The 23,838-nt window shown below is 36.5% G+C and overlaps 6 protein-coding genes across 7 annotated transcripts; 1 reads left to right on the top strand and 5 right to left on the bottom strand.

Moving 5' to 3' along the window:
• Window positions 1–4,983: 4,983 nt before the first annotated feature.
• On the bottom strand, window positions 4,984–8,233 carry LOC17886397 (cysteine--tRNA ligase 2, cytoplasmic). Its single transcript, XM_006290845.2, has 8 exons — window positions 8,057–8,233; window positions 7,351–7,525; window positions 7,059–7,122; window positions 6,658–6,819; window positions 6,367–6,537; window positions 6,003–6,284; window positions 5,777–5,902; window positions 4,984–5,693 (listed from the first exon to the last, which is right to left on the bottom strand). Exons 2-8 carry the CDS (start codon window positions 7,521–7,523, stop codon window positions 5,109–5,111), a joined length of 1,563 nt encoding a protein of 520 aa, XP_006290907.1. The 5' UTR covers window positions 7,524–7,525; window positions 8,057–8,233; the 3' UTR covers window positions 4,984–5,108.
• Window positions 8,234–8,523: 290 nt separating this feature from the next.
• LOC17887149 (mitochondrial fission 1 protein A) lies at window positions 8,524–10,072 on the bottom strand. Its single transcript, XM_006291881.2, has 5 exons — window positions 9,882–10,072; window positions 9,411–9,549; window positions 9,138–9,259; window positions 8,976–9,039; window positions 8,524–8,852 (listed from the first exon to the last, which is right to left on the bottom strand). Exons 1-5 carry the CDS (start codon window positions 9,972–9,974, stop codon window positions 8,758–8,760), a joined length of 513 nt encoding a protein of 170 aa, XP_006291943.1. The 5' UTR covers window positions 9,975–10,072; the 3' UTR covers window positions 8,524–8,757.
• Window positions 10,073–10,904: 832 nt separating this feature from the next.
• On the bottom strand, window positions 10,905–12,662 carry LOC17886567 (DNA-directed RNA polymerase V subunit 5A). The gene is made up of 4 exons (XM_006293207.2): window positions 12,379–12,662; window positions 11,512–11,685; window positions 11,315–11,428; window positions 10,905–11,231 (listed from the first exon to the last, which is right to left on the bottom strand). Exons 1-4 carry the CDS (start codon window positions 12,628–12,630, stop codon window positions 11,112–11,114), a joined length of 660 nt encoding a protein of 219 aa, XP_006293269.2. The 5' UTR covers window positions 12,631–12,662; the 3' UTR covers window positions 10,905–11,111.
• A 308-nt stretch (window positions 12,663–12,970) lies between these two features.
• LOC17886656 (uncharacterized protein At5g39865) lies at window positions 12,971–14,752 on the bottom strand. The gene has a single exon (XM_006293099.2). The coding sequence runs from the start codon at window positions 14,476–14,478 to the stop codon at window positions 13,225–13,227; it is 1,254 nt and encodes a 417-aa protein (XP_006293161.1). The 5' UTR covers window positions 14,479–14,752; the 3' UTR covers window positions 12,971–13,224.
• A 981-nt stretch (window positions 14,753–15,733) lies between these two features.
• LOC17885602 lies at window positions 15,734–17,147 on the bottom strand. 2 transcript variants are annotated; one of them, XM_006292097.2, is made up of 2 exons: window positions 16,855–17,147; window positions 15,734–16,183 (listed from the first exon to the last, which is right to left on the bottom strand). In XM_006292097.2, the coding sequence occupies exon 1, from the start codon at window positions 17,035–17,037 to the stop codon at window positions 16,891–16,893; it is 147 nt and encodes a 48-aa protein (XP_006292159.1). In that variant the 5' UTR covers window positions 17,038–17,147; the 3' UTR covers window positions 15,734–16,183; window positions 16,855–16,890. The 2 variants fall into 2 exon arrangements, with proteins under 2 accessions (XP_006292159.1, XP_006292158.1); XM_006292096.2 differs by having other exon boundaries at window positions 15,734–16,167.
• Window positions 17,148–17,472: 325 nt separating this feature from the next.
• Window positions 17,473–23,776, top strand: LOC17887313 (condensin complex subunit 1). Its single transcript, XM_006290260.2, has 16 exons — window positions 17,473–17,667; window positions 18,152–18,474; window positions 18,580–18,740; window positions 18,832–20,020; window positions 20,137–20,328; window positions 20,481–21,134; window positions 21,223–21,399; window positions 21,496–21,563; window positions 21,653–21,875; window positions 21,960–22,059; window positions 22,147–22,262; window positions 22,352–22,409; window positions 22,497–22,648; window positions 22,732–22,936; window positions 23,074–23,256; window positions 23,367–23,776. Exons 1-16 carry the CDS (start codon window positions 17,532–17,534, stop codon window positions 23,447–23,449), a joined length of 4,020 nt encoding a protein of 1,339 aa, XP_006290322.1. The 5' UTR covers window positions 17,473–17,531; the 3' UTR covers window positions 23,450–23,776.
• The last annotated feature ends 62 nt before the right edge of the window (window positions 23,777–23,838 follow it).

Genomic DNA, 23,838 nt, shown 5'->3' with positions numbered 1-23,838 from the left:
CCTTTGTCTATAAAATTAAGATGGAATTAGGAAATTATCCGGGTTTACTTTTTTCGTTTTTTTGTTGCTTATAGTTCAAATTGATCTCATGGTTTAAGTATTATAGGCTTTTTAGCCTAATTTTAAAAAGATTCTTTTGAAGACAAACCAAAACAAAATCGACGACTCTAAACGATCGGATAAACGGAGTGGGAAATCGGCTAGGAGACCATAATGTGAATACCACATTAGAAGTGACGTGAAGGATGACATCGTTTTATAATGATTTACTTTTTTTTTTCTTTTTTCTTTTCTAACAGTTTACTTTCTTTTAAATAAATGCCGACAAAGATATAAATAATTCTATAATATGATTTGGGTTTTAATGTAACTCTTTCATGGGTTTAATGTGTACTAGTGATGGACCCGCACGTACGTGCGGGGTTATTTTTGCAAAACTACCATTTCTTATGTAGATACGATTTTGGTAAAAGTTTGTTACATAAGTTTATTTGAAAAACTATACATAGGCATACAGTTGTAAAATATAGATACTGTTTACTTAATATAGTTTTAAAATAATGAAAATGAAAATGTTAAATGATATTACGTGTTTATTTTTTAAAATAATCAAAATATTTCTAATTGTTTGCTTAGAGATGTTAAATCGGATTTGTATTTGGCTTTAGTTTGAATTATTTTACATATAGTTTGGAATGAGAAACCCGTCCCGTCCCTTTCCGTCTCGCCCCGACCCGTCCCTTCCTGTCTCGTCCAAACCCGTCCCGTCCCGACCCGTCTCGTCATATCCCATTCGGACCCGTCCTGTCCGTATCGTCCTCTATCCATCATATATTTCTGTCCCACAATCGTTTCCTTTTAAAAACATAATCATTTGCTAATGTTTATTATAAGAAACTTGGTAAGAGATCTAGACGGAATACTCGTATTCTTCGTTTAAATATTTATTTTTCCACATTAATAAAACTCTAATTATAAATCTAAGTCACGTGCTCCCACCATTTTCATTCACAAGACACTACCTCTAATCCGAGCATACACAATTCTTGTTCAATTTTTAATGTTATTGATCGTTCAATTTTATCTTTATTTCCCATTACTTTCTTCAATTTAAAGATTCAATTTTAGCCTTTTTTGTTTCCTACATATTTAGGTATTTCTATTTTTTTTAATTCATGAGTTTATTGTAGTTTTGCTGACTTAGCTCTCAGGGTTTTGTTTGTTTCACTTGAAATGTATGTGAGTATCTTTATATACGATATAATATAGTAATGAATTACAAAAATAATTGACTTCTTTATTCTTATTATTATATATTTAGTTCATCCATATTGGTTATGTTTCTTTGTTTTAAATATTTTAACTATTATCTAACATACGTTAAGATTTTTTAATTTTCACTTTGAACATTTTTATGCTAGATGATGTAAACAAAATTACATATAAAACTGCAAGCGTTAATTAATTTTAATTGTAACATGTTGTAAGACTTTTGTATGAAAATCTATGCTTACATTCCGTTCAGACTTCTTTCCATCCCGTGCCCATCTTGTATAATATTTTTACTCTTGTTGCATAAGATTAAAATCATTTTGTAGAAAGTGATCACAAAATCATGTATTGATTTGATTAAAAATAAAATAATGTGTTTAATGCAATAAAATAATTCAATTTTTATTATATTGGCTAGATATGATATTTATTTATAATACGGTTGAAAAATATATTTCATTTTATACAATTACAATTTTGATTAGTGACATATATATTCAAAATAATGAAATCAGCCCTTTTTGTTGAATAAATTATTTTAAGTCTTTATATTATTTTGAATATAATTATATCAGTTGTACCTATATATGTGGGATAATGTTTTTAGATATTTATAGTATATCATATATAGTTTGGATTCATACCTGTTTGACATTTAGTTTGGTTTCAGTTAGATAGTTTTGTTCTTAACTACTTGATTGTTTTTTCTTTTCGAAACTTACTTAAAAGACGTAGAAATTAAATCATAAAAATATAATCCATTTATTATTTAGAAATTGCTAATAAGACATAACAATTATTTAAATTTGATATATCCACTTATTATTTAGTTTTAATTTAGTAGTTAATGAGGTACCAAAATATATGAAATCTTGAATTTATAACGATCAAACTATTATGATGTAATTAAAAGGAAATCTTGAATTTATAACGATCAAACTATTACGATATTAAAAGGAAAACCGGAAATATCTCATATATAATCAATATATTTTATATTATTTTATTTTTGTGCTATATTTTTGAGATTGCTTTTTTCAATATGAAGATTTTATGTGAAAATAAGAGATTTATATGAAAATAAGAGATTTTATGTGATATATAATTTTTGCATGATTTTAGCCAACAAATTTTTAATTATTGATTTAATTAAGATTTTTAACCATTTTTTAAGATTATATTTTTAAAATTTGATGATATAATTAATTATATCGTATATTTCTCCACATTTTATGATATGTATTTTATAATCAAACATACTTTTTCATTTAAAATTTTCTTAAATATAAATTATAAGTTTCAAAAAATACTCTAAAATATATAACTAATATTAAATATGTTTGCATATGTTTAATTTTGAATTTAATTTTGTCTATTTTTTATGGTAACAAAATTAAAATGATTTCCATAAATATAGATAGTTTTTGTTTTTTATTTTTTATTTATTTATTTATCTTTTTTGCTGTCTTTTAGTGTGTTTGGCTATAAGTTTGAGATTGTATATTTTGTAATATTTTTTTTACAAGTTTGTTTGGCTACAAAGACAAATAATGATCCCCAATTAATAGTATAGATACATATAGTATTAGAAGAATCAAGAAAAAGACATGCGATTTTTTTTTTGTTTTACTCTTCCGGATTAGACGATTGAGTATATAAATGTATCTTAGCTAACCATTTATATATGGATTCAACACTCTGCTTCTTCAACCTTGGCGTTCGACAATATTAAGTTTTAGTTGAACCGTTCGTTTACGTTGTCTCTTAATATATATTGCACACGTAACTTTCTTAACTTGGTTTTATCAAATATCAGAAAAATAAAAAAAAAACTACTAAGTGCAGTTTATGATCCATAATTTATCCGTTCACGTGATTCAGTGATTGTAATGTAATGTAATTCCCTTATTGATTCTTTGACTAGTCCTTGATCATTTAAAAACTATACAACTACAACTATGCATGTGTCGCTATAGAGAATGTTCCTCGTAGTATCTATTGTTCACTTAAGAAATACTGTATTATTATGAAGTATGGAGACAACGGGACAATGGGGACTGCATTTATGTATCTGTATTGGAGGAATATATACGAGGACAAAGTCTAGCGATCAATAAACAACTCATAATTTGGATTTAATGGTAACTCTTTCGTGAGTTTGTTTGTTTGTGTTTTGCTTCATTAATTAATTATTGTTTCTCAATTGTAAAACTGATCTATTTGAGGTGTGCATGCATGATGCATGTGGGGTGTTTTGGATTTTAATTAAAGAGAGTTGTAAAACGAAGAGAACATCAAACTACATACACTTTGCTCCAGATTATTCACAATCACTGCCCTTAATGAATTTTCGCAGCAATTAATAAGCATTACATTGATGATAATACGTACGAACGCATGCTTTTTTACCAGCAATATTGTGATATAGGTTAGTTCTATCAGATTTTGATTTCTCCAATTGAACCATGCAATGGTCAACTTTGGAAAACAAAAATGGATATACTGATTTTGCCTCTGTATAACTGGATCGATCTGGTTTAATTCTTGACATTATTTGAAATCCTAAACATTTCAGTAAGTTCATTGTTTGGTTTGTTGATAAAGCTGTGACTATATATGACTGTATATGGGTAAAACCATGCACTGGTCAGGTTCTTAGCCGACGACAAGATACATATATAAAAATCAAAGATAAACAAAGAAAAACTCAAGCCGCCAAACAACAATAGACAAAAACAAAAGCTTGATCTCAATATAATATATTGAAGGCTTTTACTGGTATAGTCTACAACAGTTTCAGTTTGTCTCCCATATGAATCATCCGACGAATACGGTCACATGAAAGTCAACCCCAAATACTCTGGTGTTTCATGACAAAGACTTTTTTTTTCTTTTCTAACATACTCCATGTTATGCTGTTATTTGGGTTTATTATCTTCAGACAAGTTGAGACATTGTTTTCTTTTTGGGTATCTGGCACAAACAAAATAAGTTTAGTAAGAAGTAACAACGTTCGTAACGTATGAAATACTTTAATGAATGCAACACACACTTAAAAGCATTTTGAGTTCAATGTGCCTTCAGTAAGATATTTTGAAGGATACTCTTAAAAATCTAGCTTTTTGAATTAGAGAGAATATTTCAGTCGATAGCTGTGTATGGTCAAGATCTTTTTGTCGCAAACAAAAGGGAAAACAATATATGATGGAGATGTTTTGGTGGTGGTGCTAGGCGGCCTAATTACAAAAGTCAAGGATGTGATGGAGACTCATCATCATCATATAATTTATGATTTTATGGTTTTTATGGGTCCGAATGGTAACTGCGGTTTTCACTGCGGGAGAAGTGCGGTGCGGTTCAAATAGTAGCGAAAATATATAGATATATATGTATATGTAGATATTTTGACACTGTTACAGCACTGTTGCGGTGCGGTTTTGTAGTGCGGTATGGTTACCATTCGGAGCCTATATTCGCTATTTTTTTTTGTTTATAGGGAACTTACCGTTGCAACAATTTAAAGAGAGTAATTTCCTTATTTTTTCTTTCTCGTGGTCAGAGAAAATCCTAAAATAGTTGCACTTTATTGAATTGGTACTGTTTTATAGTTCTCTTTCTTGTCTCACTTTCATTTGCTTATGCGAGAACTTAAAAGCTACAAATTCAATGAAAACCCCAAAGTCTCAAATTTGATTGTTCCAGTGCAAGGAATTAAGAAGTACAGATTCCAGTGAAATCACAAAAAGCTCAACTTTGATTGAGTTTGTAACTAAATCAGGGTTTAGGGAAGTGATAAAGGCTTTAAAAAGAAGAGAGTCAAAAGCAATAGGATGATATCATGGAGTTGTAGTGTCGACGACTTGGGTAGAGTCGCTCTGAGACTGGGGCAAGCAAGGCCTCCACTGAGTGTCTTTTCCAGGAACATCCATGAGAGAGATCCCTGCAAGTGCCAAAGTGTTTCTAATCTCATCGCCTCTCTCAAATTCTTTATTCTTCCTTGCAATTCTTCTTTCTTCAATCTTCTGCAAAATCTCCTCTTCTCCCATCTTTGCTTTTGCTAATGCCTTTTCTTTCATCTCTTTCAAAAACTCAGCATAGCTCAGTGTAGAGAGCAAACCAAGCAAATCAAGAATTTCCCTCACTGTTTTCTCGACCTCGAGAAGCGAGACAAGCAGCGACATCCGCTGCTTCACCTGCATTTTCTTGAGCTTGGTGATCGAAACGTTGATGTATTTCATCGCGTCTTGGAACGCCCCTGTCAGTATAGGAGATGCGTTCAAGTCGTCTGATATTTTTGCTTCAAACTCGCTTCTCACCTTATTGATCATGTCTTTGGCTTCTGAAGTCTGTTCAGCCTTTCCATTGTCATTTTTTAATGCTTCTTGATATGGAAACAGAGCTTCAACAAGGTCTTGTAATGTCTAAATAAACAGGAGATGATCAGAGTTATTAATTAAAAAACATTGCAACCCTTAGAAGGTAATCAAATTGTGAAAACGCGTACCTGATAAATATAATATAAAGAATCAGACGAACTCTCTAGTTGTGATTTGGAATAATTCAGAGGAGACCGGTAATGTGCAGTCATCAAGAAGTGTCTCAGAGCCAGTGGATGATACTCGGCCGTGACCTACAAAGATCCAACAATTACTGCATCAGCCATGAGAAAAAATCACACTTATGGAGGCCTCAGTTTATGATACTGGAACAGTGAGAGATAAGAAACATACATCTCTAATTGTAAAAAAGTTATTCAGTGCTTTTGCCATCTTCACTTCTTTGTTGGTGACATGCCCATTATGCAGCCAGAAACTCACACCACTATTTTCACAAGCTGCACATGTTTGGGCGATCTCATTTTCATGATGCGGAAATTTCAGATCTATACCACCACCATGAATGTCAAATCTCGGAGACAGATAATGATCACTCATTGCACTACACTCAATGTGCCATCCTGGTCTTCCTGGACCCCAGGGACTCTCCCAACTTGGTTCACCGGATTTTGCACCCTGCATATATTTCAGCATAAACTCCAAAACTATATTTTACTGACTCAGAAAAAGTTCAACAAAATGATTTTACATGTCAAACCTTCCATAAGGCAAAGTCAGCAGGATTGCGCTTCCTTGGATCAACAGCAACACGCTCACCAGCTCGAGTATGATCCAGCAGTTGCCCAGATAATCGACCATAATTGGGTGATTTATCAACTGAGAAGAACACATCACCATCCACTACATACCCACAATCTTTCTCAACAATCTGAAACAATGACAAATATGGATCATAAACCTTACTGAGAATTATGGCTTTCATCCTTATATCACATCAGTCAACCAACAGTATTGAAGGAACCAGATAAGAAGAAAGAAGACAGCAGACCTTTTCTATCATCTTTATTATGTGCTCCATATGGTCACTGACACGAGGCTGGTGGGTGGGAAGGAGGCACTGAAGAGCAGCCATATCTACAAGATACTCATCGCAATAACGATTACTAACATCTAAGGGGTTCTCTCCACACTCCTTAGCCCTCTTAATTACCTGCGCAGATCAGTACTTAAGACTTTAGAATGCTGTGAATCCAATCTTAAACAAGTGGGAATAAGCCAACAAAGAGAAGAATAAAAGGGAAAAAAGAATAGACCAATGTTCACAAGAAAATCAGAAGAGCATTCAAACTGTATAAAGAAGAGGATGCTTGTTATATTCAAAGTGTTCATTGCAGTCGTGGCTCAGGTGCCCAAGATTCAGAAAAATGATAAGAGGACAAAGTCGCATACCTTGTCATCAACGTCAGTAAAATTCCGTACATAAGTAACTTCATAACCCAAATGCCTTAAGTATCTGCACAAGCAGTAAGAGCTACACAGATAAATACCAACTCTAATGATCCAAATCTCCAGTTTTATGTTATCAGAGACGAATCCAACCATAGGCAAACTAGCAATTATCTGTCTAAGGTGATAACAGAAAGTCTGATTTAAGAAGCCATGTTTAACAGATTCAATCCAAAACAACATTTTGAACAGCAGAACTTGATAGAGTTGAAGCCAATAACAAGAAGTAGAGAACCTGTAGAGGACGTCAAAGGCAACGGCAGCACGTGCATGGCCGATATGGCTGAAGTCATAAGCGGTAATGCCGCAGACATACATTCCGATCTTTCCAGGGTTGATTGGGATCAACACTTCCTTCTGTTGCGTCATCGTGTTGTGCAATCTCAACTCTATCTTTCCCGCCTCCATCTCTGAGCACAAATCAGATACCAATTCAGGTTAAAAAAAAAAAAACATCCAAAATCATCATCATATTTGCAGAGCAAAGCAGAAAGTCTTAGTCAATGACTATCCAAACAATGACGACGGCGAAGGTAACTGAATCTCAATTAAACTATCGGAGACGTGAAGAAGAAGGAGAAAAAATATACTCCACTTGTTTAGGGTTCTTAAACCTTTTATAGTTTTACATTGACTTTTCTCTTTTTTTATTCACTAAACAAAGCGGCGAATATTAAACAATTTCTTTACAGTATAGCCCCATTACACTCGTGTCATCGAGGATTTTGAAAACCAAGTAAGCCAGCTGAACAATAAATCAAAACATCTATGGTTTCAATAAGCGTGTGAGTTAAAGACATAGCATCTATGATTTCACGCTAAAACGAAATAGCTCAAATACCAAATAAACCTAATCAAATCTACTTCTCACGGATCACAAAAAATGGAACCAAAAGCGAACCGACGAATCCATTCAGTGGCGACAAGATGAACATACGTACCTAGATTTCTTCTTCCTTCTTCGTTTTCTGAATTACGGTGGCCGGGGATAAGCTTTCGGTTTCGGTTTTGGTCACCGATAAAACCACGAACAGTTGTCGGAAATTATCAGTGCTTTTAGTGTTTCGAGTCTTTCGACGTCGTTTCAGTTGTATTTCAGGAAAAAAGGCAAAAGGTTTTTAAAACGATGTCCTTTCAAAAGTAAATAAAGCCCAATTGTTTTCAGACCATATTACAAAAAGAAGTCTGTGGGCTTGATCTCAACAGACCTAGTTTCACTAATGAAACATAAAACATTTATTTGGACATCAAGATGACACACCCTTAATCATATTCTTGCAACGTAGAAGCAAAATCTCGGCGGGTAATCTAACCAAGCAAGATAGTGGCGGTATCATCACAAGGCCTTGCGCATTTGCAAACGGCATTGCAGTCTGAGAACATAAATCCGTGAATAAAAGAGCTCAAATTTTGAAGCAGTGGTAATTAGCATTATGTTTGTGGGAAGAAATGGTAATATCCTTTTGAAGGGAAGGTGAAACATCCAACTCAGGCTTCTACATATTATAAAAAAACTCTCAAGAGTTATTCAAATCGTGAAGCAAGCACTGGAATAAAAACAGTTTTGTCAAAGAGGAAAACAGAACTTGTAAAAACGTAAGCTGCCATCGTATGCACATAGAAGAAGTCGTGATTGTGGTGTTCATTTCTTGCGGGACATCGCCGCTATGATACCACCAGCTATGAGACCTACGGCTCCAAAGGCAGTCGCTGTGATGCCTATCCCTATAACTCCATCTGAGAATATATATAAAAAATACCATTAGGTATCGACGTTGTTCAACTCAGATTTTGTTACTAACATTTGCAGTCTTCTCTAGAACTATCATTTCATGTGTTTAAATTTGAGGAGTGGCTTACCCTTTGTGATTTGGTCTTCAATGGTCTTCTTTAGGACCAAAGCTTGTCTCCAATCAGCTTGCATCTATGGAAACCAAATCATCCATCAAAGAGCAAAACAAGTTGCATATATATACAAGCACAAGTTGCCTATAAAGAAAAGGATTAGGAATTGGATGAGACCTCGATACAGCGGTCCACGAGCTGCCTGCTCTTTGAGTAATCCCCAATTCTGTAACATCCAACAGCAAGAAGATAGAGCTTCTCTCGTTCCTCTAAAGGAGCGGCACTGTTTTCCAGAGATGCTGCAACAACAACAACAAATTTTTTATCAGCCTCATGTTTAAATGATAAAAAAAACTTCAGCCATCTTGGGTCAAAACCATTGCTAAAAATTTCAGCCAAAACAATCTTTCAGGCCATGGTTTGCATAGAACAAGATAGGACTATTGCTACCTTCAAGCATGTCTATTCCTCGTTGCACATCTTCCGTTTGACGGGAATGAACAAGAGCCCACGACAATCGCATTAAGCACTCTTTCTGAAGATCTTCAGAGCCAGCATCTGTGGCCTCGCGAACCTCTCTTTCACATCCCTGTACATAAAAAACACAGAGTTTTAGCTAATGAAGCAAGTTTGAAGAAAATACAAAGCTATCAAACAAAACCCATGGTAAAGGTAAAAAAAACGGATCCAACGTAGGGGGCAAAAACTCAGCAATCACAATCACTTGAAGACGAAATTTACTACTCATGGAACTTCTAAAGCTCTCGATTCAAAGGCCCTCGAATCCAAAAATCAAATTAATCATCTTCGACAAAGCAAATCCAATTTCAGAAATTGACAAACAAAAACAGTTCTAAATTTTCGCATACAGTTCGTGATTCCATTTGCCTACAAGAGATAAAGGATTTCAGAAAAACTTACAGCGATGACATCTCCGTCGCACCAAGGGATCTTATCGTTGCCGCTGAAGAAGGAACCGACGGAGTCAAAAAACTGTGCGATCTTAGCATCCATTGAAGGCAGACGATTTTGAGCTTTTTGATTAATGTGGTGGACTTCGTTTCTGGTCTCGCTTTCTTAATTATTAAGGAGAGTTTCTTCAGGAGATATATGGACTTGCTGCCCAAGCTCAGGGAAACAAACGAATATTTATCTCTTGAACTTATCAATAACACCCCTTTATTTTTAGATTTACCCAAATGTACCCCATATCTTCTGTTTAAACCCTACGGAACAAAATTTTAACCAATGCGATTGTGTTGTGAATTACTGTTTCAAATATGGAGTTTTTAACTCAATGAAGCAATTTGGATGATATATGTTTAATTTAATTGGCATATTTTATGTTAATGGATAATATTTACTATTGTTGATTAAAGTTTTAGGCAGCAAATTTCACAATTTAGTTCGTACTTTTTTTGTCAACAAATTTGGTGATGATTTTTGTTTAAAAAGACATAACAGAGCTAGTTAAAATATAAATATATCATTTTAGAAAACATACAACAGACTTATAAAAACTTCAAAACAATCGGACAGATTTGCTGAAAGTTTGCCACTTCTTGAAACTCTTTGGATCAAAATCATGAGTTTCTTGTTTTCTTCCTCTGCTGATTCGTCTGCTACAGTTTCTAATTGGTTTTATCAGATTTTTTAATAGCTTCTTCAGACCTGATCCTCGTCGGCCTTGGCAAGCCGGAGCAGCCGTATGTTTTGGGGATTCATCGAAGTCCCCACTGTACATCAAAGAGAAACCCGAAGCGGATAGGCTCCGACCAAGCAAGGCATTGTTGAGATGAGCCTCGAAAGATAACCGCTCGAACCGATCCATCAATGAGCTTCGATGGTCCTCGAACTTCTGAAGAAATGGTGGTGTCTCCATGGCTTTTGTGTTTTTGATAGCTTGAAGCAACTGCTCTTTGTACGGAAAGACATAAGTGGAAATGTTGTCAAGAACAAGCAAAGGATCTTTCGTTTTATTTTTGTTAACTTTTTCTTGTGTTCAAAGCAAAGGATCGTCTAGGATGAAAAACAAAACCTTACAAAACATACAATATTTTTTTCTGAAAATAAGTACACGAGATGGTTTTTCACTGGTTTTAAAGTTTACTTCTGAAAATAAGTACACGTGATGGTTTTTCATTGGTTACTTCACCACACACATCGGTAGGCAACATGTGTGAGTTCACCTCTGTAATTCACCTTCACAACTTGCCCTTTCTCTAATCCGTAGTACCGGACGATCGCATCTTTCTTTGAAACCCGAGGAAGCTATTTAAAATTCGTTTTAGAATGAACAGTTAGAAGGGTGAGAAGATAAACATTTATTAAGCTCCAAGAAATGGATAGTGTACCTGTTTTTCCTCGATGCTGAACTTCTTCAGAAGCCTTTTCTTCTGTTTATCATCCAGAACTCGATGTTCTGGCTTCAGTATATGTTCCGTTATGTTGACTAGCAGGTCAGTTATCTTAACAAGACAGCAAGAAAGAAGCTGGATGTTATAGATTTCAAGTTGTACAAAGACTAATTAGCTTAGGAAGAGGTAAAAACCTGGAATATCTCGACTTTGAATGGAAAAAGTTCGATGGCTTTCAAGGCTTGATTGGTTACATGGCTTTGCAGAATTATTATAAGCCCGGTTATGGTTTCTTGGCTGAGTACATCCGCCGCTATACTACGGATTGCGTTGACTTTAACCATGCCACTAAAAAAGACAATCTTTACCTGAACAAGCAAAATTACAAATTGCTTGAACCAGACCCTTTAAGCCAATAACACACTCTTATTATGTCCAGAGGATTGCTATGAGATCTCTGTCTATATGCCATAAAACAAGAAGGTAACAATCTTTCTATGAAATCGGACTAGTCATAGAAACAGGACAAGCATGCCTATCACAATAAGCATCCCAATTTCAGAGGCAACATGAAACCAACCGACCAAGAGCATAAAAGGGGACTTGCAAAAGCCATCAACTTAACCGTTCTTAGGCAATTTCTTTCACCCTACAATCAAACATGGGGACTTGCAGCTATCACATTTGACCATGATCTAGAGATTACATCAAGCACTCCGTGTCAATATATTGTAAGAACGTTCATAGCCAGAAGTAGAGATTTAAGAATCACTAGTCACTTCTAAAATCTTTTACCAGAAAAAAAATCACATTAAAAAGTCTTAGATGACAAACAGATGAGGCAAACTACTTGATAAGGACCATAAAGTATTAAACTTTAGCTACCTTAATCAAAAAATGTAGCAATGAAAACTTCAATTCGAAGATAAGCAATGAAAAGATTCCAAATTTGATATTCTATCATCTTCTTCACAGCCAAACAGTAAACCCCACGACATGCAAAGGCAATAACCTCTAGAAGAAGAAAAAATCAATAGCGAATGCGAAATAGTTTAATAAACCTTTTTGGAAGGATCGGAGATGTGTTTAGCAGAGATACGGAGACGGTCAACATCGGGACGTTCGCCGTAAACATTTCGAAAATCGTCGAGGGAGAGACTGATATCTTCGGAGGAGACGTCGTAGCCTCTGTCTCGGAGCATCACCAAAGCATTTCGCCGCGCAAGATAGTATCTATGACTCTCTTCACTCGATGGATCCACGTATTTGCTCAGACACGGAAGCGGAGCTGTCCCGTTCTCTTTCACCTCCATTTTGTCTGCCCTTGTCTGAGCAAACTAGAGTACAATGATGGGATTTAAAGCCATTGATACGATGTCGTTTTTATAACAGAAAGAAGAAAAGTAATTTTCACTGACCTGAGATTTTGTACTGATATTACTATATTAGCCAATAAAATTTAATGTAAACTGAATAAAATAGCAATTTCACCATAAACTTTCATTAACAATTGTATTACTTACTGAATAAAAATTCTTCTTGCACATAGTATTTTTCATTGGTAAAAACTAAAAACCTTGCTAACAAAACAAATCATGCCACTATCATGGGAATTATACCCATAATCATGTACCATTTTATGTACTTATAATATAGTAATAATAGTCATTTTAGTTCAGAATGTTAAAAGGGTCAAGAGCAAGAACAACTATGGAACAAAAGAACATAAACTCATAAGAGAGTAATAATCATAAAAGGCTTGAGCCACTTACTTATTTCAACAATATACAATACTAACCAAATTATCATCTTTAGTCAAAGATTCATCAACTCTTTCTCTTCTTCTCTTCACAATTTCACATCATAACTCAAGTCTAAATCCCATTTCCCACCCACACAGCTTCTGATCAAACACAACACCCACGACAACGCACCAATCCATTCTCATTGCACTTAGGACATCGAGTGAACCGATCATATTGTTCTTCAAACACTTTGGTGCTACCATCACAGTTAGTACAAGGCACAAACCTTGCATCCCCGCAGCTTCGGCATGTCCCCAAGCGTTCACAAGCAGGGAAACCTTTCAACATCTCTCCTAATTCCCCACCATCGTTTAGCTGCATAATTTCCTCTATGCCACCAATGTGTGTCTCTCCTATAAACACCTGAGGCAAACAAACAGGTTTCTCTGCTGCGCTAAGCACACTTTGAAGCTCTTTCCTATATTTGGAATCCATGGAGATGTCGCGTTCGTCTACAGTGACTTGAAGCCCTCTCAATATCGCTCTAACACAACAGCAATCCTCGTATGTCTTTCGAATACCTCGGAGTGATGTGAAGTAGAGCACAATCTTGTCTTCTTTTCCGGGTACTCTCGGTTTAACCTGTGATGGAATCAGTTGACTAGAGGATACAGACTTTGGTGCGTCGCTGATTAAGATAGACGGGTTTGGATTCGATGATGGGCTACAAGAGAGGGATTTTGTAGGTCTAAGAGGGTTCCTAGAGTTAGGCTGATTGCTTAATTGTTTAGAAGACAAAGCTTTCTTGTAAGATGAGACAATGCTGGGATCTAAATCAGATAGAAATGATTCTTCAGACAAATGCTTCCATAAAGGTTGCTTAGGTTTATAAGACAACGGAACCCAATCACCATCGTCTTCTTCGATTCTCACAAACTCGTAAGACTCGTCCAATTTCGACGCAGACACACTTAAACCCACATTCCGATTCGGGTCGGGGTTGGAGCAAAAATCCGAATTTAGAGTGGAATCACGCTTACCGGGTTTGGGGATTTCGAATTCGAATTCGTCGTCTAAGCCATGCATAAGCTCCCAAGTGTTTATGACAGAGTCAGGAGAGACCGGATCTGGTGCGTTCTTCCCAGCGATTGAGATACAAGGTTGGTCGGATGAGCTTTTGGATTCATCGATGAGGAGAAGAGAACCGTACGAGGTAGACGTGAGGGAAACGAGGTGATGAGTGTCGCCTTTTCTAGCCGGAGGATGGTGAACCAACGGGGTCGGAAACGAAAAAGCTCTCTGCACCGCCGGAGACGATGAACCGGAGCCATATTTGGTCGGCGGTGAAGAAAACCTAGCAGAGGAAGAAGAAGTAGAAGAAACTGAAGAAGCGGTCTTTGAAGCAGAAGAACCCATTGATAGTCAACACTGAGATTTTAAAATAGGTTTTTTGTGATTTGATTCCCTTTTTTTCTGGTTTCTTCAGAGATTGTTTTGGGTTTCAGGGAAATGACAGATAGAGAGAATTAGAAAAGAGAAATCTGGACAAGGAAGGTGGAAGATAGCTGTCTAGTGCAGTTGGAGGTGGAAGATGGTGAAAAATTTAATGGCACAAGAACAGAAACGAACGAGATGCTTTGATGTTGATTTATTCGGAACGCCCAGTTTTCGCGATTTTGATTTTTTTTTTTTTTTTTTTTTTTTTGATTTGTGTAACGAAAACAATTCCAAGAACCTTCGTGTGTGTTGTGTTGTGTCTATGAAAACATTTATAATATAAATTAAAGTATAGGAGACACGGATTATTAAATGAAAAAAAATGTCATGATCTACATAACTGCTAAATCTTTATTGATAAGATGGGAGAAAATAATAAAATAGTTGATAAAGCAAAATACAGCATCTAAAGATTTTTATAATAATGTTTTTAGTTATTACTTTTATTTTACATAAGAAATAAATTTATTTAAAAACTTATCCCTTTGATGAAATTATTATAAAAAAGCAAAATGAATAAAACAATCTTTAATAATTAAAATAAAGGTTTGAAATGTGAAATTTCAAGATTGGACCTAGAGACGGAGTATTCACGTGAATAATTTAATCCTTAAATTTAGGGAAAGTTTCTATATCTGATTTGTTATTTTACATATTTTAATGTCTTATTGGAAGTTTGGAACTAGTCTTTACTTGATTAAAGAATGTAAAACTAACATTATTATCTTCACTTGTGTTTGTTTGATCTGCGCATACCTTTTCTTTCCTAAGACGATGTTATGTTTTGCTAGCTGGTACTATTTAGTTGACTAGTCCTTGTAATGATTTGAGAAAGATTATGAAAGAAAGCTGTAGATTCATATATCCCCACGAGAAAGCAAGGTGCTTTGCTGTTACATATTGGCATTATCTTAAATATGATTTTCAATACATGTTAGTTTTCAAAAAATTAATTGGACCACATTTTTTAATTTAAACGCATAAACAACACAATAACATGGAGGAAAACATAGAAGGAGAAAGTATACTCGGCAAACTCCATGACGATTTCTTTATTTGTTTTGATACTTTGCACTTTGTCTTTTACTCTTTTCAATAAGGGAAGGAGAAAAGATTCAAGATTCAAAACACAACACTACAAAGGCTATGAGGAAGATATGCATAAGACAAAAGCTACTCAAAGAGGAAAGCTCAATAGTTTTAGAGGTGGATCTTGGCAGACCAATAAAGTTTGGTTCTCCATTCAAATGAAATAGATTTCTTTTGGATGTTATTTAATGAGCTAAAAATATACAAGTAAATTCAAAGGAAAGTATTCCTCTTCTTCTGTGTGATTCTTCCAAGCAAAAGAGGCTACATGATTCGTGAAAATTGATTGAACTCACCGTTTCCAACACGTATGAGGTCAGGTTTCACTTATGGTGTGGAACTACTCTACTACACCTAATCTATACTACTCAGCTCTCTGTCTCCTCTCTTTCTCTCTGTCCAAATGTTCGATACAATAGATAAGTATCATAGTGTAGAACCTTGCCTGCATACCATTAGAAGGACTCGACAGCAAATTCAGTTGATGTGCGCTGGTGTTTACTGAAGCATATGCCCTTCCTGAAATCAGAAAGGCCTAAGTGCAAAACAATGCTAGTAAGCTAAAGAGAAAAAGGATAGTATCTTGGATTCAGCATATGCAAATTGGGATTAACAAACATGACCTTAGGAATAAATTCTCTTCTCAAGGCTATCAATTATTCCTATAGGTCTCGGGAAACTCTTCCTAAAACTGTTTTCCACGGCAATCACTTAAGCCGATAGATCATATCACTAAAGCTGATTTCACTTTTCTTCTGTCTCATATAGAGAAGGGAGAAATTGATCTGATCATATGAATGATCCTGAAAAATCCTTCTACTCATCACAAGAACAAAAAAAACAAAGACCAGATACATCTTGATTTTGCTGGGTTAAGAAAATCTCGACTCGGAGTTGAGCCAACTAACAAGGAAACAAGCAACACCAACATCCATGGAAACCATAAGATATATACAGTCTCATAAATGAAGCAGAACATTAGTTACAGACACACACACTGAGTAGTGACTCATACATATACTCAGTCACTTCCAAGTCGTAGTTCGAACAAATATGATATATAATTTGTCTTCTATTAACCCAAACTATTCTCAGTTTTGATGGTTGTACGGGAATTCTAAGCGACTCTAATCGAAAACAACAGAGCCAAAAAAAAAAAAAAAAAAAAACGTAAACTTTGGGAGATAGGAAAGAAGATTAACGCACAGCAGAGAAGGAGAGCTAAAGAATCTGGAAATTGGATCATCCCACATGGAATGGACCAATATCTCCGTTTCTTAGAGAACCAGCGATCTCGTCGGCGATAGCCACGCAAGTGAACACCCAACCACTCAGAGATAACCAAACCATTCTCATCAGATACATCGCCATGCCCAGCGGCATCGCCATTTCCAAGCTTTTCGACTTCCCTCTCTCTCTCTCTCTCTTTTTGTTAGATCAAATGATTAGCCGGAGAAGCCATTGGAGAGTGGCCCAAAAGCTTTGGAAACAAAAATAAAAATAAAATAATAATCGAAAAGATGATTCGGTACACTCAAGGATCCTCCAACCATTTAGTTTTAGCCACGTGTATAAATTTAATTCATTGATTTACCAGCTACGTCCTTGTCTTGGGCCAGTCAGGTCGACGGGAAACGCATCGTCATCAATGCCTTTAATAAATTAATAATAAATTAATTAATTCGAGACTTTAAAAAAATAATAATTAGGACCCAACCCGGATTCGTTATTTGGAACCCGACCCGATAGGTCGATATGGTGGTCCATGAACTCCCGCTCCGTTGCCATTTTCAATTTCATTTTGAAATTTGCATTTCCCCCAAAAGTCGATTTCTCTCTCTCTCTCTCTCTTCTCTGAGCAACGTCTCTCTCTCGATAGAGAAATGGCTCCTCCCTTTGTTTTCCCTCAAATTCTGCGAGCCCTAGAAGAAGATCCGGAAGACAATCACCGCCTCTTCGCTCAAAATATCGTCGATGTGACCTCTCTTCGCCCTTCCGATCTTGAAGAGTTCGTCAAAGGTAACAATACTCTTTTTGGGTTGTCTTCGTCAGTTTTATGTGTGAATTTTGAGAAATTCGGTAGACATTTAGTAGTTTCATTCCGAGAGGCTGAAGATTTGATTTTGTCATTTCGATTTGAGCGGAAATTGCATTGTGAAAATAGTCATTAAGTCACTCGAGTCGTCAGGTGTGTCAATTGGTAGCGGCAATTCGTGTATTTTAAAGTGAAGTCGGGAGATTTGTTATCCTGTTAGGCGCGGAAGCTCAAATTTCTTCTCTGGCTCTGTTGCAAAGTGTTACAGATTCGAATTTGCAGTGCTTCAGACAAAGAAGCAAATCGAAATTGAATTTTAACGACTTCATTCAAAACTTGGTGTCTACAGATTTGAGTATCTAAGTATCGTTAGGAGTAGATTTTGTGCTAAGAAAAGGAATTTAATGTGGTATGACTCTTGTTGATTGATACGTGTGGCATTTTGTTGACTGTCTTCTTGTGGAGCAGGTGTTTCCTTTGACTTATCTGATAGAGAACTCTTCTGCGTCGAAGATCAAGATGTTTTTGATCGTGTCTACTCTTTGGTCAGGAACTTCTTCAGTCTTCCTCCATCTTGCAAGTGCAATCTTGTAGAAAGCCTCAGGTCCAATTTAAGTGTTCTTCTTCCCAATGTCGACTCGATCTCCCGGTCTGTTCCGGATCAGGAGGATGAAGTTCCAATCATTGATAGGATCACCTCACATCGCAATGCCTTGAAAATATATACTTTCTTTCTCCTCACTATTGTTATGACTGAAGAGGCACACATCAGCTCCATCGACAGCACAAAGGTATTTTCTCTTTTTTTTTTACCCAGCTGATAATGTAAATATCTCACAGTATAAAATTCATCTCTTATTGTCGCCTTTACGATATTGATGTTGTGGATCGAACAGGTTACAGCCCGAGGGAGGAAAAAGCAAGTTGTCCAGTCATGGAACTGGGAACCTCAGAGGGGTAGGATGCTCAATTTGATTGCAAATTCTCTTGAGATCAACCTATCCTTGCTCTTTGGATCATCAGACCTGGACGAAAACTACCTCTCTTTCATTGTCAAGTAATTTCTGTGACCTAATGTATCTGGTTTATCTTTCATACTCCATGTTAAAGATACATTCTCACAACTTTTTCATATTACTGCCTTGTAGAAACTCCTTCACTCTTTTTGAGAATGCCACAATCTTAAAAGATGCTGAAGCAAAAGATGCACTGTGCCGCATCATTGGAGCATCTGCTACAAAATACCATTACATTGTGCAGTCATGTGCCTCAATCATGCACCTGATACACAAATACGATTTTTCTGTTGTCCATGTTGCTGATGCAGTTGCTAGAGCTGAAACTAAGTATTCAGATGGTACGCTGGCTGTGACAATCATTAGAGATATTGGAAGGACTGACCCAAAATCCTATGTTAAAGATACAGTTGGGGCTGATAATGTGGGACGTTTCTTGGTCGAGCTTGCTGATCATTTGCCAAAACTAATGTCGACAAATGTTGGAGTTTTGGTCCCTCATTTTGGTGGTGAATCATACAAGATAAGAAACGCACTAGTTGGCGTTCTTGGAAAATTAGTTGCAAAAGCATTTAATGATGTCGAGGGAGATATGAGTTCCAAGTCCCTTCGTCTACGAACTAAGCAAGCTATGTTGGAAATTTTGCTCGAACGATGTAGAGATGTTTCAGCCTATACAAGGAGCCGAGTTCTTCAGGTGTGGGCTGAACTTTGTGAGGAGCATTCTGTTTCAATTGGCCTATGGAACGAGATTGCATCAATATCTGCTGGAAGACTGGAAGATAAGAGTGCAATTGTTAGAAAATCCGCACTGAATTTACTGATCACAATGTTGCAACATAACCCCTTTGGTCCACAGCTTCGGATAGCTTCATTTGAAGCAACCCTGGAGCAGTATAAAAGAAAATTGAACGAGCTTGAACCAAGCCTCCCTACTGAGCATGCATCAAAAGAGGCAACTTCAGTTGCTGACTCCTGTAGTGGAGATGGTGAAATTGATGAATTGCATCTCGAAGCCACCAATAAGATGCATCAAGATAGTCTATCTGATAGCTGTCAGCAAGAGAATGGAGAAGAAATCAGTGAAAAGGATGTTTCTGTTCCAGATATTGGCAACCTTGAGCAAACTAAGGCCTTGATTGCTTCCCTTGAGGCTGGATTGAGGTTCTCGAAGTGCATGTCAGCTAGTATGCCGATCCTCGTTCAATTAATGGCTTCATCTTCTGCCACTGATGTTGAGAATGCTATTCTCTTGTTGATGAGGTGTAAGCAGTTCCAAATTGATGGCGCAGAAGCTTGTCTCCGTAAAATTCTGCCTCTGGTATGGTTGGTTTATTATGTATCATAATTCATAAGAATTCATTTCTTCTGAAATTTTTAAGTAAACATCCCCTTAATACACTGTGCTAAAAACCTTGTTTTCCGCTGTCTCTGCAGGCCTTCTCTCAGGATAAGTCTATCTATGAGGCAGTAGAGAATGCTTTCATCTCAATCTACATAAGGAAAAATCCAATTGACACGGCAAAACAGCTGTTGAACCTTGCCATAGATTCGAATATAGGAGATCAGGCAGCACTTGAGTTTATTGTTAATGCTTTAGTGTCAAAAGGCGAAATATCTAGCAGTACGGTAAGATCCTTTTGTGACTCCAGCGGTATTAGTATGCCATGAATTAGGGTCCTCTGCTTATGCACGATCATGAACAACTAAAAAGTAATGAGTGTGGTTATTGACACCTGCGAGAGGCTAAAAGTGCTTCTATCATTCCTTTTTCTTTGCAGGTATCGGCTCTTTGGGACTTCTTTTGCTTTAACATCAATGGGACAACTGCAGAGCAAAGTCGTGGGGCTCTATCTATCCTTTGCATGGCTGCAAAGTTGTCTCCTAAGATTCTTGGATCACACATACAGGATATTCTTGATATAGGGTTTGGCCGTTGGGCAAAAGTGGAACCTCTACTTGCCAGAACTGCATGCACTGCTATTCAGCGGCTTTCTGATGAAGATAGGAAAAAGTTATTGCTCAGCAGTGGCAGCCGATTGTTTGGTATTCTTGAAAGCTTGATCACTGGAAACTGGCTTCCAGAAAACATATATTATGCTACTGCTGATAAAGCCATAAGTGCCATATACATGATCCACCCAACTCCAGAAGCCTTGGCTTCTACTATTATTAAAAAATCCCTGGGCACTGTGTTTGATGTAGTTGGACAAGATGAAGCACAGACTGATACCGAAAATAGTACAGTTGATATTTTGACTCCAATTCAAATAGCAAAACTCAGTAGATTCTTGTTCACTGTCAGTCACATTGCTATGAACCAGTTGGTGTATATAGAATCTTGTATCCAGAAGATCCGGAGGCAGAAGACCAAAAAGGACAAAGCGGCTGCTGAAAGTCAGAATACAGATGAAAATCTTGGGACCACACAGGAGGTACATACTGATTTTCTTAGAGAAAAGCTAGTGGCACACATGTTGCAACCCTAGTGTAATCTCATGTGATTTTTTCTTTGTTTTATAGAACAATAGCATAAATGCTGAACTGGGACTTGCGGCCTCTGATGATGCACTGCTTGACACACTGGCTGAAAGAGCAGAGAAAGAAATTGTTTCTGGTGGTTCTGGCGAGAAGAATCTGATTGGGGAGTGTGCAACTTTTCTGTCAAAGCTTTGCAGAAATTTTTCTCTGCTGCAAAAGGTAGTTGGTTTTTCATTCATTTATTCCGTTTCATGTCGAGTGATAAATTTATAAGCTTGTGACATAACAAATAAAACTTTCTTTCCATTCTTACAGCATCCTGAACTACAAGCTTCCGCAATGCTTGCACTATGCAGGTTTATGATTATTGATGCAAGTTTCTGGTGAGATTAAATCTTTATAATATATTCTCTTTATCCTTTACAAAACTGAACTTATACTTACTTGATACGTTAAAATTAATGTATGCCAGCGAATCCAATCTCCAGCTTCTCTTCACAGTTGTTGAAAATGCACCGTCTGATGTTGTCCGGTCAAATTGCACCCTTTCCCTTGGAGACTTGGCAGTTCGTTTTCCTAATCTTTTAGAGCCTTGGACAGAAAATATGTATGCCAGGTTACGGGATGCTTCAGTTTCTGTCAGGAAAAATGCTGTCCTGGTCCTTTCACATCTTATATTGAATGATATGATGAAGGTAGGGCTCCTTACCTCTCTCCTTCCTCTCTTATAATATTTGCAAGTATAAATTGAGGTTACATCTTGTGAATCGTAATTTCAGGTGAAAGGGCATATTTATGAAATGGCTATATGTATAGAAGATGATGTGGAGAGGATCTCTAGTCTCGCAAAACTATTTTTCCATGAACTGTCTAAGAAAGGTCAGTTTTATATCTACTTAAGCATGACATATTCCACCTTTGAATGAAATTTAATACATGAGCGTCTTTTCTGCCAAACAAATCCAGGATCGAATCCCATATACAATCTACTTCCTGATATACTTGGGCAGCTATCCAACCGTAGTTTAGAGAGGGAGTCATTCTGTAATGTCATGCAATTCTTGATCGGCTCAATCAAAAAGGTATATAGCTCTTCTAAATCAATACCGATGTTAGTATGACCAGTATTTGTTCTTATTCAATCCTCATCTATATGTTCAACAATCTCCAGGACAAACAGATGGAGGCTCTGGTTGAGAAGCTTTGCAATAGATTTAGTGGAGTCACAGGTATGTGTGTATTGATGATATATCCTTACACCTGCTTTCGGTATAATAGAAACTATAACACTTTGACGTCTACACTTAAACTTGCAGATGGAAAACAGTGGGAATACATTTCCTATTCTCTTTCACTGCTGACATTCACAGAAAAGGGAATAAAAAAACTTATCGAGTCATTCAAATCTTACGAGCATGCTTTGGCAGAGGATTTGGTGACCGAAAACTTCAGAAGCATAATCAATAAGGTCTGGTGTCTCTGGTTTTTGTCAACCGTGCCATACTTTTCATGCTATATGTGAGTTTGACATCTGGTTGTGAATCTAAACAGGGAAAGAAATTTGCGAAACCAGAACTCAAAGCTTGCATCGAAGAGTTTGAAGAGAAGATCAACAAGTTCCACAAGGAGAAGAAAGAACAAGAAGAAACCGCAAGAAATGCTGAGGTTCACAGAGAGAAAACCAAGACCATGGAATCTCTTGCTGTCCTCAGCAAAGTGAAAGACGAACCTGTAGAAGAATATGATGAAGATGAAGGTCAGTAATTTTTTTACTCTTGGCTAAAGCAGAGTTCATTGTACTGAGACTGAAGATAAGCAAATGCCAGTTAAGAAATCTTTCAAAACATCATATAGTCTCTCTTGTTTTCTAAAGGACCGTTTTGTGCTTTTCAGACGTTTCAGACAGTGAAATCGTTGATCCATCAATGGAAGAATCAGGCGATAATTTGATTGCAACTGAGTCCGAGAATGAGGTATCTGACTCAGAGGATGAGCCATCTGACTCGGAGGACGAGCCAGATTCTGAGGAAAATGGAACCCCAAATCCTCGTTCCTTAAACCAAAAGACTAGCGACGGTATGTGAAAACTTATCTTTGTATCTTTTAACAATCTCACACAACTTTAGCTCCTGAATCCATTTTCAGAAACAGTTAGGTAGAGTTAAGTAAACTGATAAGGTTTTCAGGTGAAGAAGGCGAATCAGAAAGTAAGAGTACAGAGTCATCGAGCAGCATTAGGAGAAACCTGAGGTCAGGAAGTAGAAGTTAAAGAAACAATTGTGTATATGTAGAGAGAGAGTGTGTGTCTGGTCAAGTTGCTCAACATCTCGAGAGCTATCTTATAAACTACGTCTCTTTTGGTTACTACTTTGGTTAGAGGATTCAGTTAAAATATGAAGGAAGAAGTAAATCAGAGGATTAAGACTTCAGATATTGAAGCATCGACCATAATTATTTGTCTAGTGCTGGTTTAGTAGTGACGATCTGTAGCCAAATCTTCCAAGTACGCAAAAACTCTTCTCTTGTAGCCAAAATCTATATAACATGAATTAATTTTGTATCAAATTCTTTTTTGTTTTACATTTTTTTTGGGGCACTGACGAGTATATTAGTGCTTTGCCAGCTTTTTTGGCACTTGAGAGTAGGTGTTTTACCTAC

This window comes from Capsella rubella, unplaced genomic scaffold (assembly GCF_000375325.1).
Source record: "Capsella rubella cultivar Monte Gargano unplaced genomic scaffold, Caprub1_0 scaffold_5, whole genome shotgun sequence".
NCBI lineage: Eukaryota > Viridiplantae > Streptophyta > Magnoliopsida > Brassicales > Brassicaceae > Capsella > Capsella rubella.
Note: the sequence above shows the minus strand (reverse complement) of the source record. Positions and strands in the feature narration are given on the sequence as shown.

Bases quoted from the DNA above. Each gene is read 5' to 3' on its own strand.
- LOC17886656 (XM_006293099.2), bottom strand. From the start codon at position 14,478: ATGGGTTCTTCTGCTTCAAAGACCGCTTCTTCAGTTTCTTCTACTTCT.
- LOC17887149 (XM_006291881.2), bottom strand. From the start codon at position 9,974: ATGGATGCTAAGATCGCACAGTTTTTTGACTCCGTCGGTTCCTTCTTC. The intron at 9,040-9,137 runs GTCTCATCCAAT...TGGTTTCCATAG, and splicing joins TCGTGGACCGCTGTATCGAG to ATGCAAGCTGATTGGAGACA. The intron at 8,853-8,975 runs GTAAGCCACTCC...ATATATTCTCAG, and splicing joins TGAAGACCAAATCACAAAGG to ATGGAGTTATAGGGATAGGC.
- LOC17886567 (XM_006293207.2), bottom strand. From the start codon at position 12,630: ATGGAGGTGAAAGAGAACGGGACAGCTCCGCTTCCGTGTCTGAGCAAA. The intron at 11,686-12,378 runs GTTTATTAAACT...TTGCTTGTTCAG, and splicing joins TCTCCGATCCTTCCAAAAAG to GTAAAGATTGTCTTTTTTAG. The intron at 11,429-11,511 runs GTTTTTACCTCT...TGTCTTGTTAAG, and splicing joins TCAAAGTCGAGATATTCCAG to ATAACTGACCTGCTAGTCAA.
- LOC17886397 (XM_006290845.2), bottom strand. From the start codon at position 7,523: ATGGAGGCGGGAAAGATAGAGTTGAGATTGCACAACACGATGACGCAA. The intron at 7,123-7,350 runs GTTCTCTACTTC...CTGCTTGTGCAG, and splicing joins GCCTTTGACGTCCTCTACAG to ATACTTAAGGCATTTGGGTT. The intron at 6,820-7,058 runs GTATGCGACTTT...TGATCTGCGCAG, and splicing joins TTACTGACGTTGATGACAAG to GTAATTAAGAGGGCTAAGGA.
- LOC17885602 (XM_006292097.2), bottom strand. From the start codon at position 17,037: ATGGCGATGCCGCTGGGCATGGCGATGTATCTGATGAGAATGGTTTGG.
- LOC17887313 (XM_006290260.2), top strand. From the start codon at position 17,532: ATGGCTCCTCCCTTTGTTTTCCCTCAAATTCTGCGAGCCCTAGAAGAA. The intron at 22,649-22,731 runs GTCTGGTGTCTC...GAATCTAAACAG, and splicing joins TCAGAAGCATAATCAATAAG to GGAAAGAAATTTGCGAAACC. The intron at 22,937-23,073 runs GTCAGTAATTTT...TGTGCTTTTCAG, and splicing joins AGAATATGATGAAGATGAAG to ACGTTTCAGACAGTGAAATC.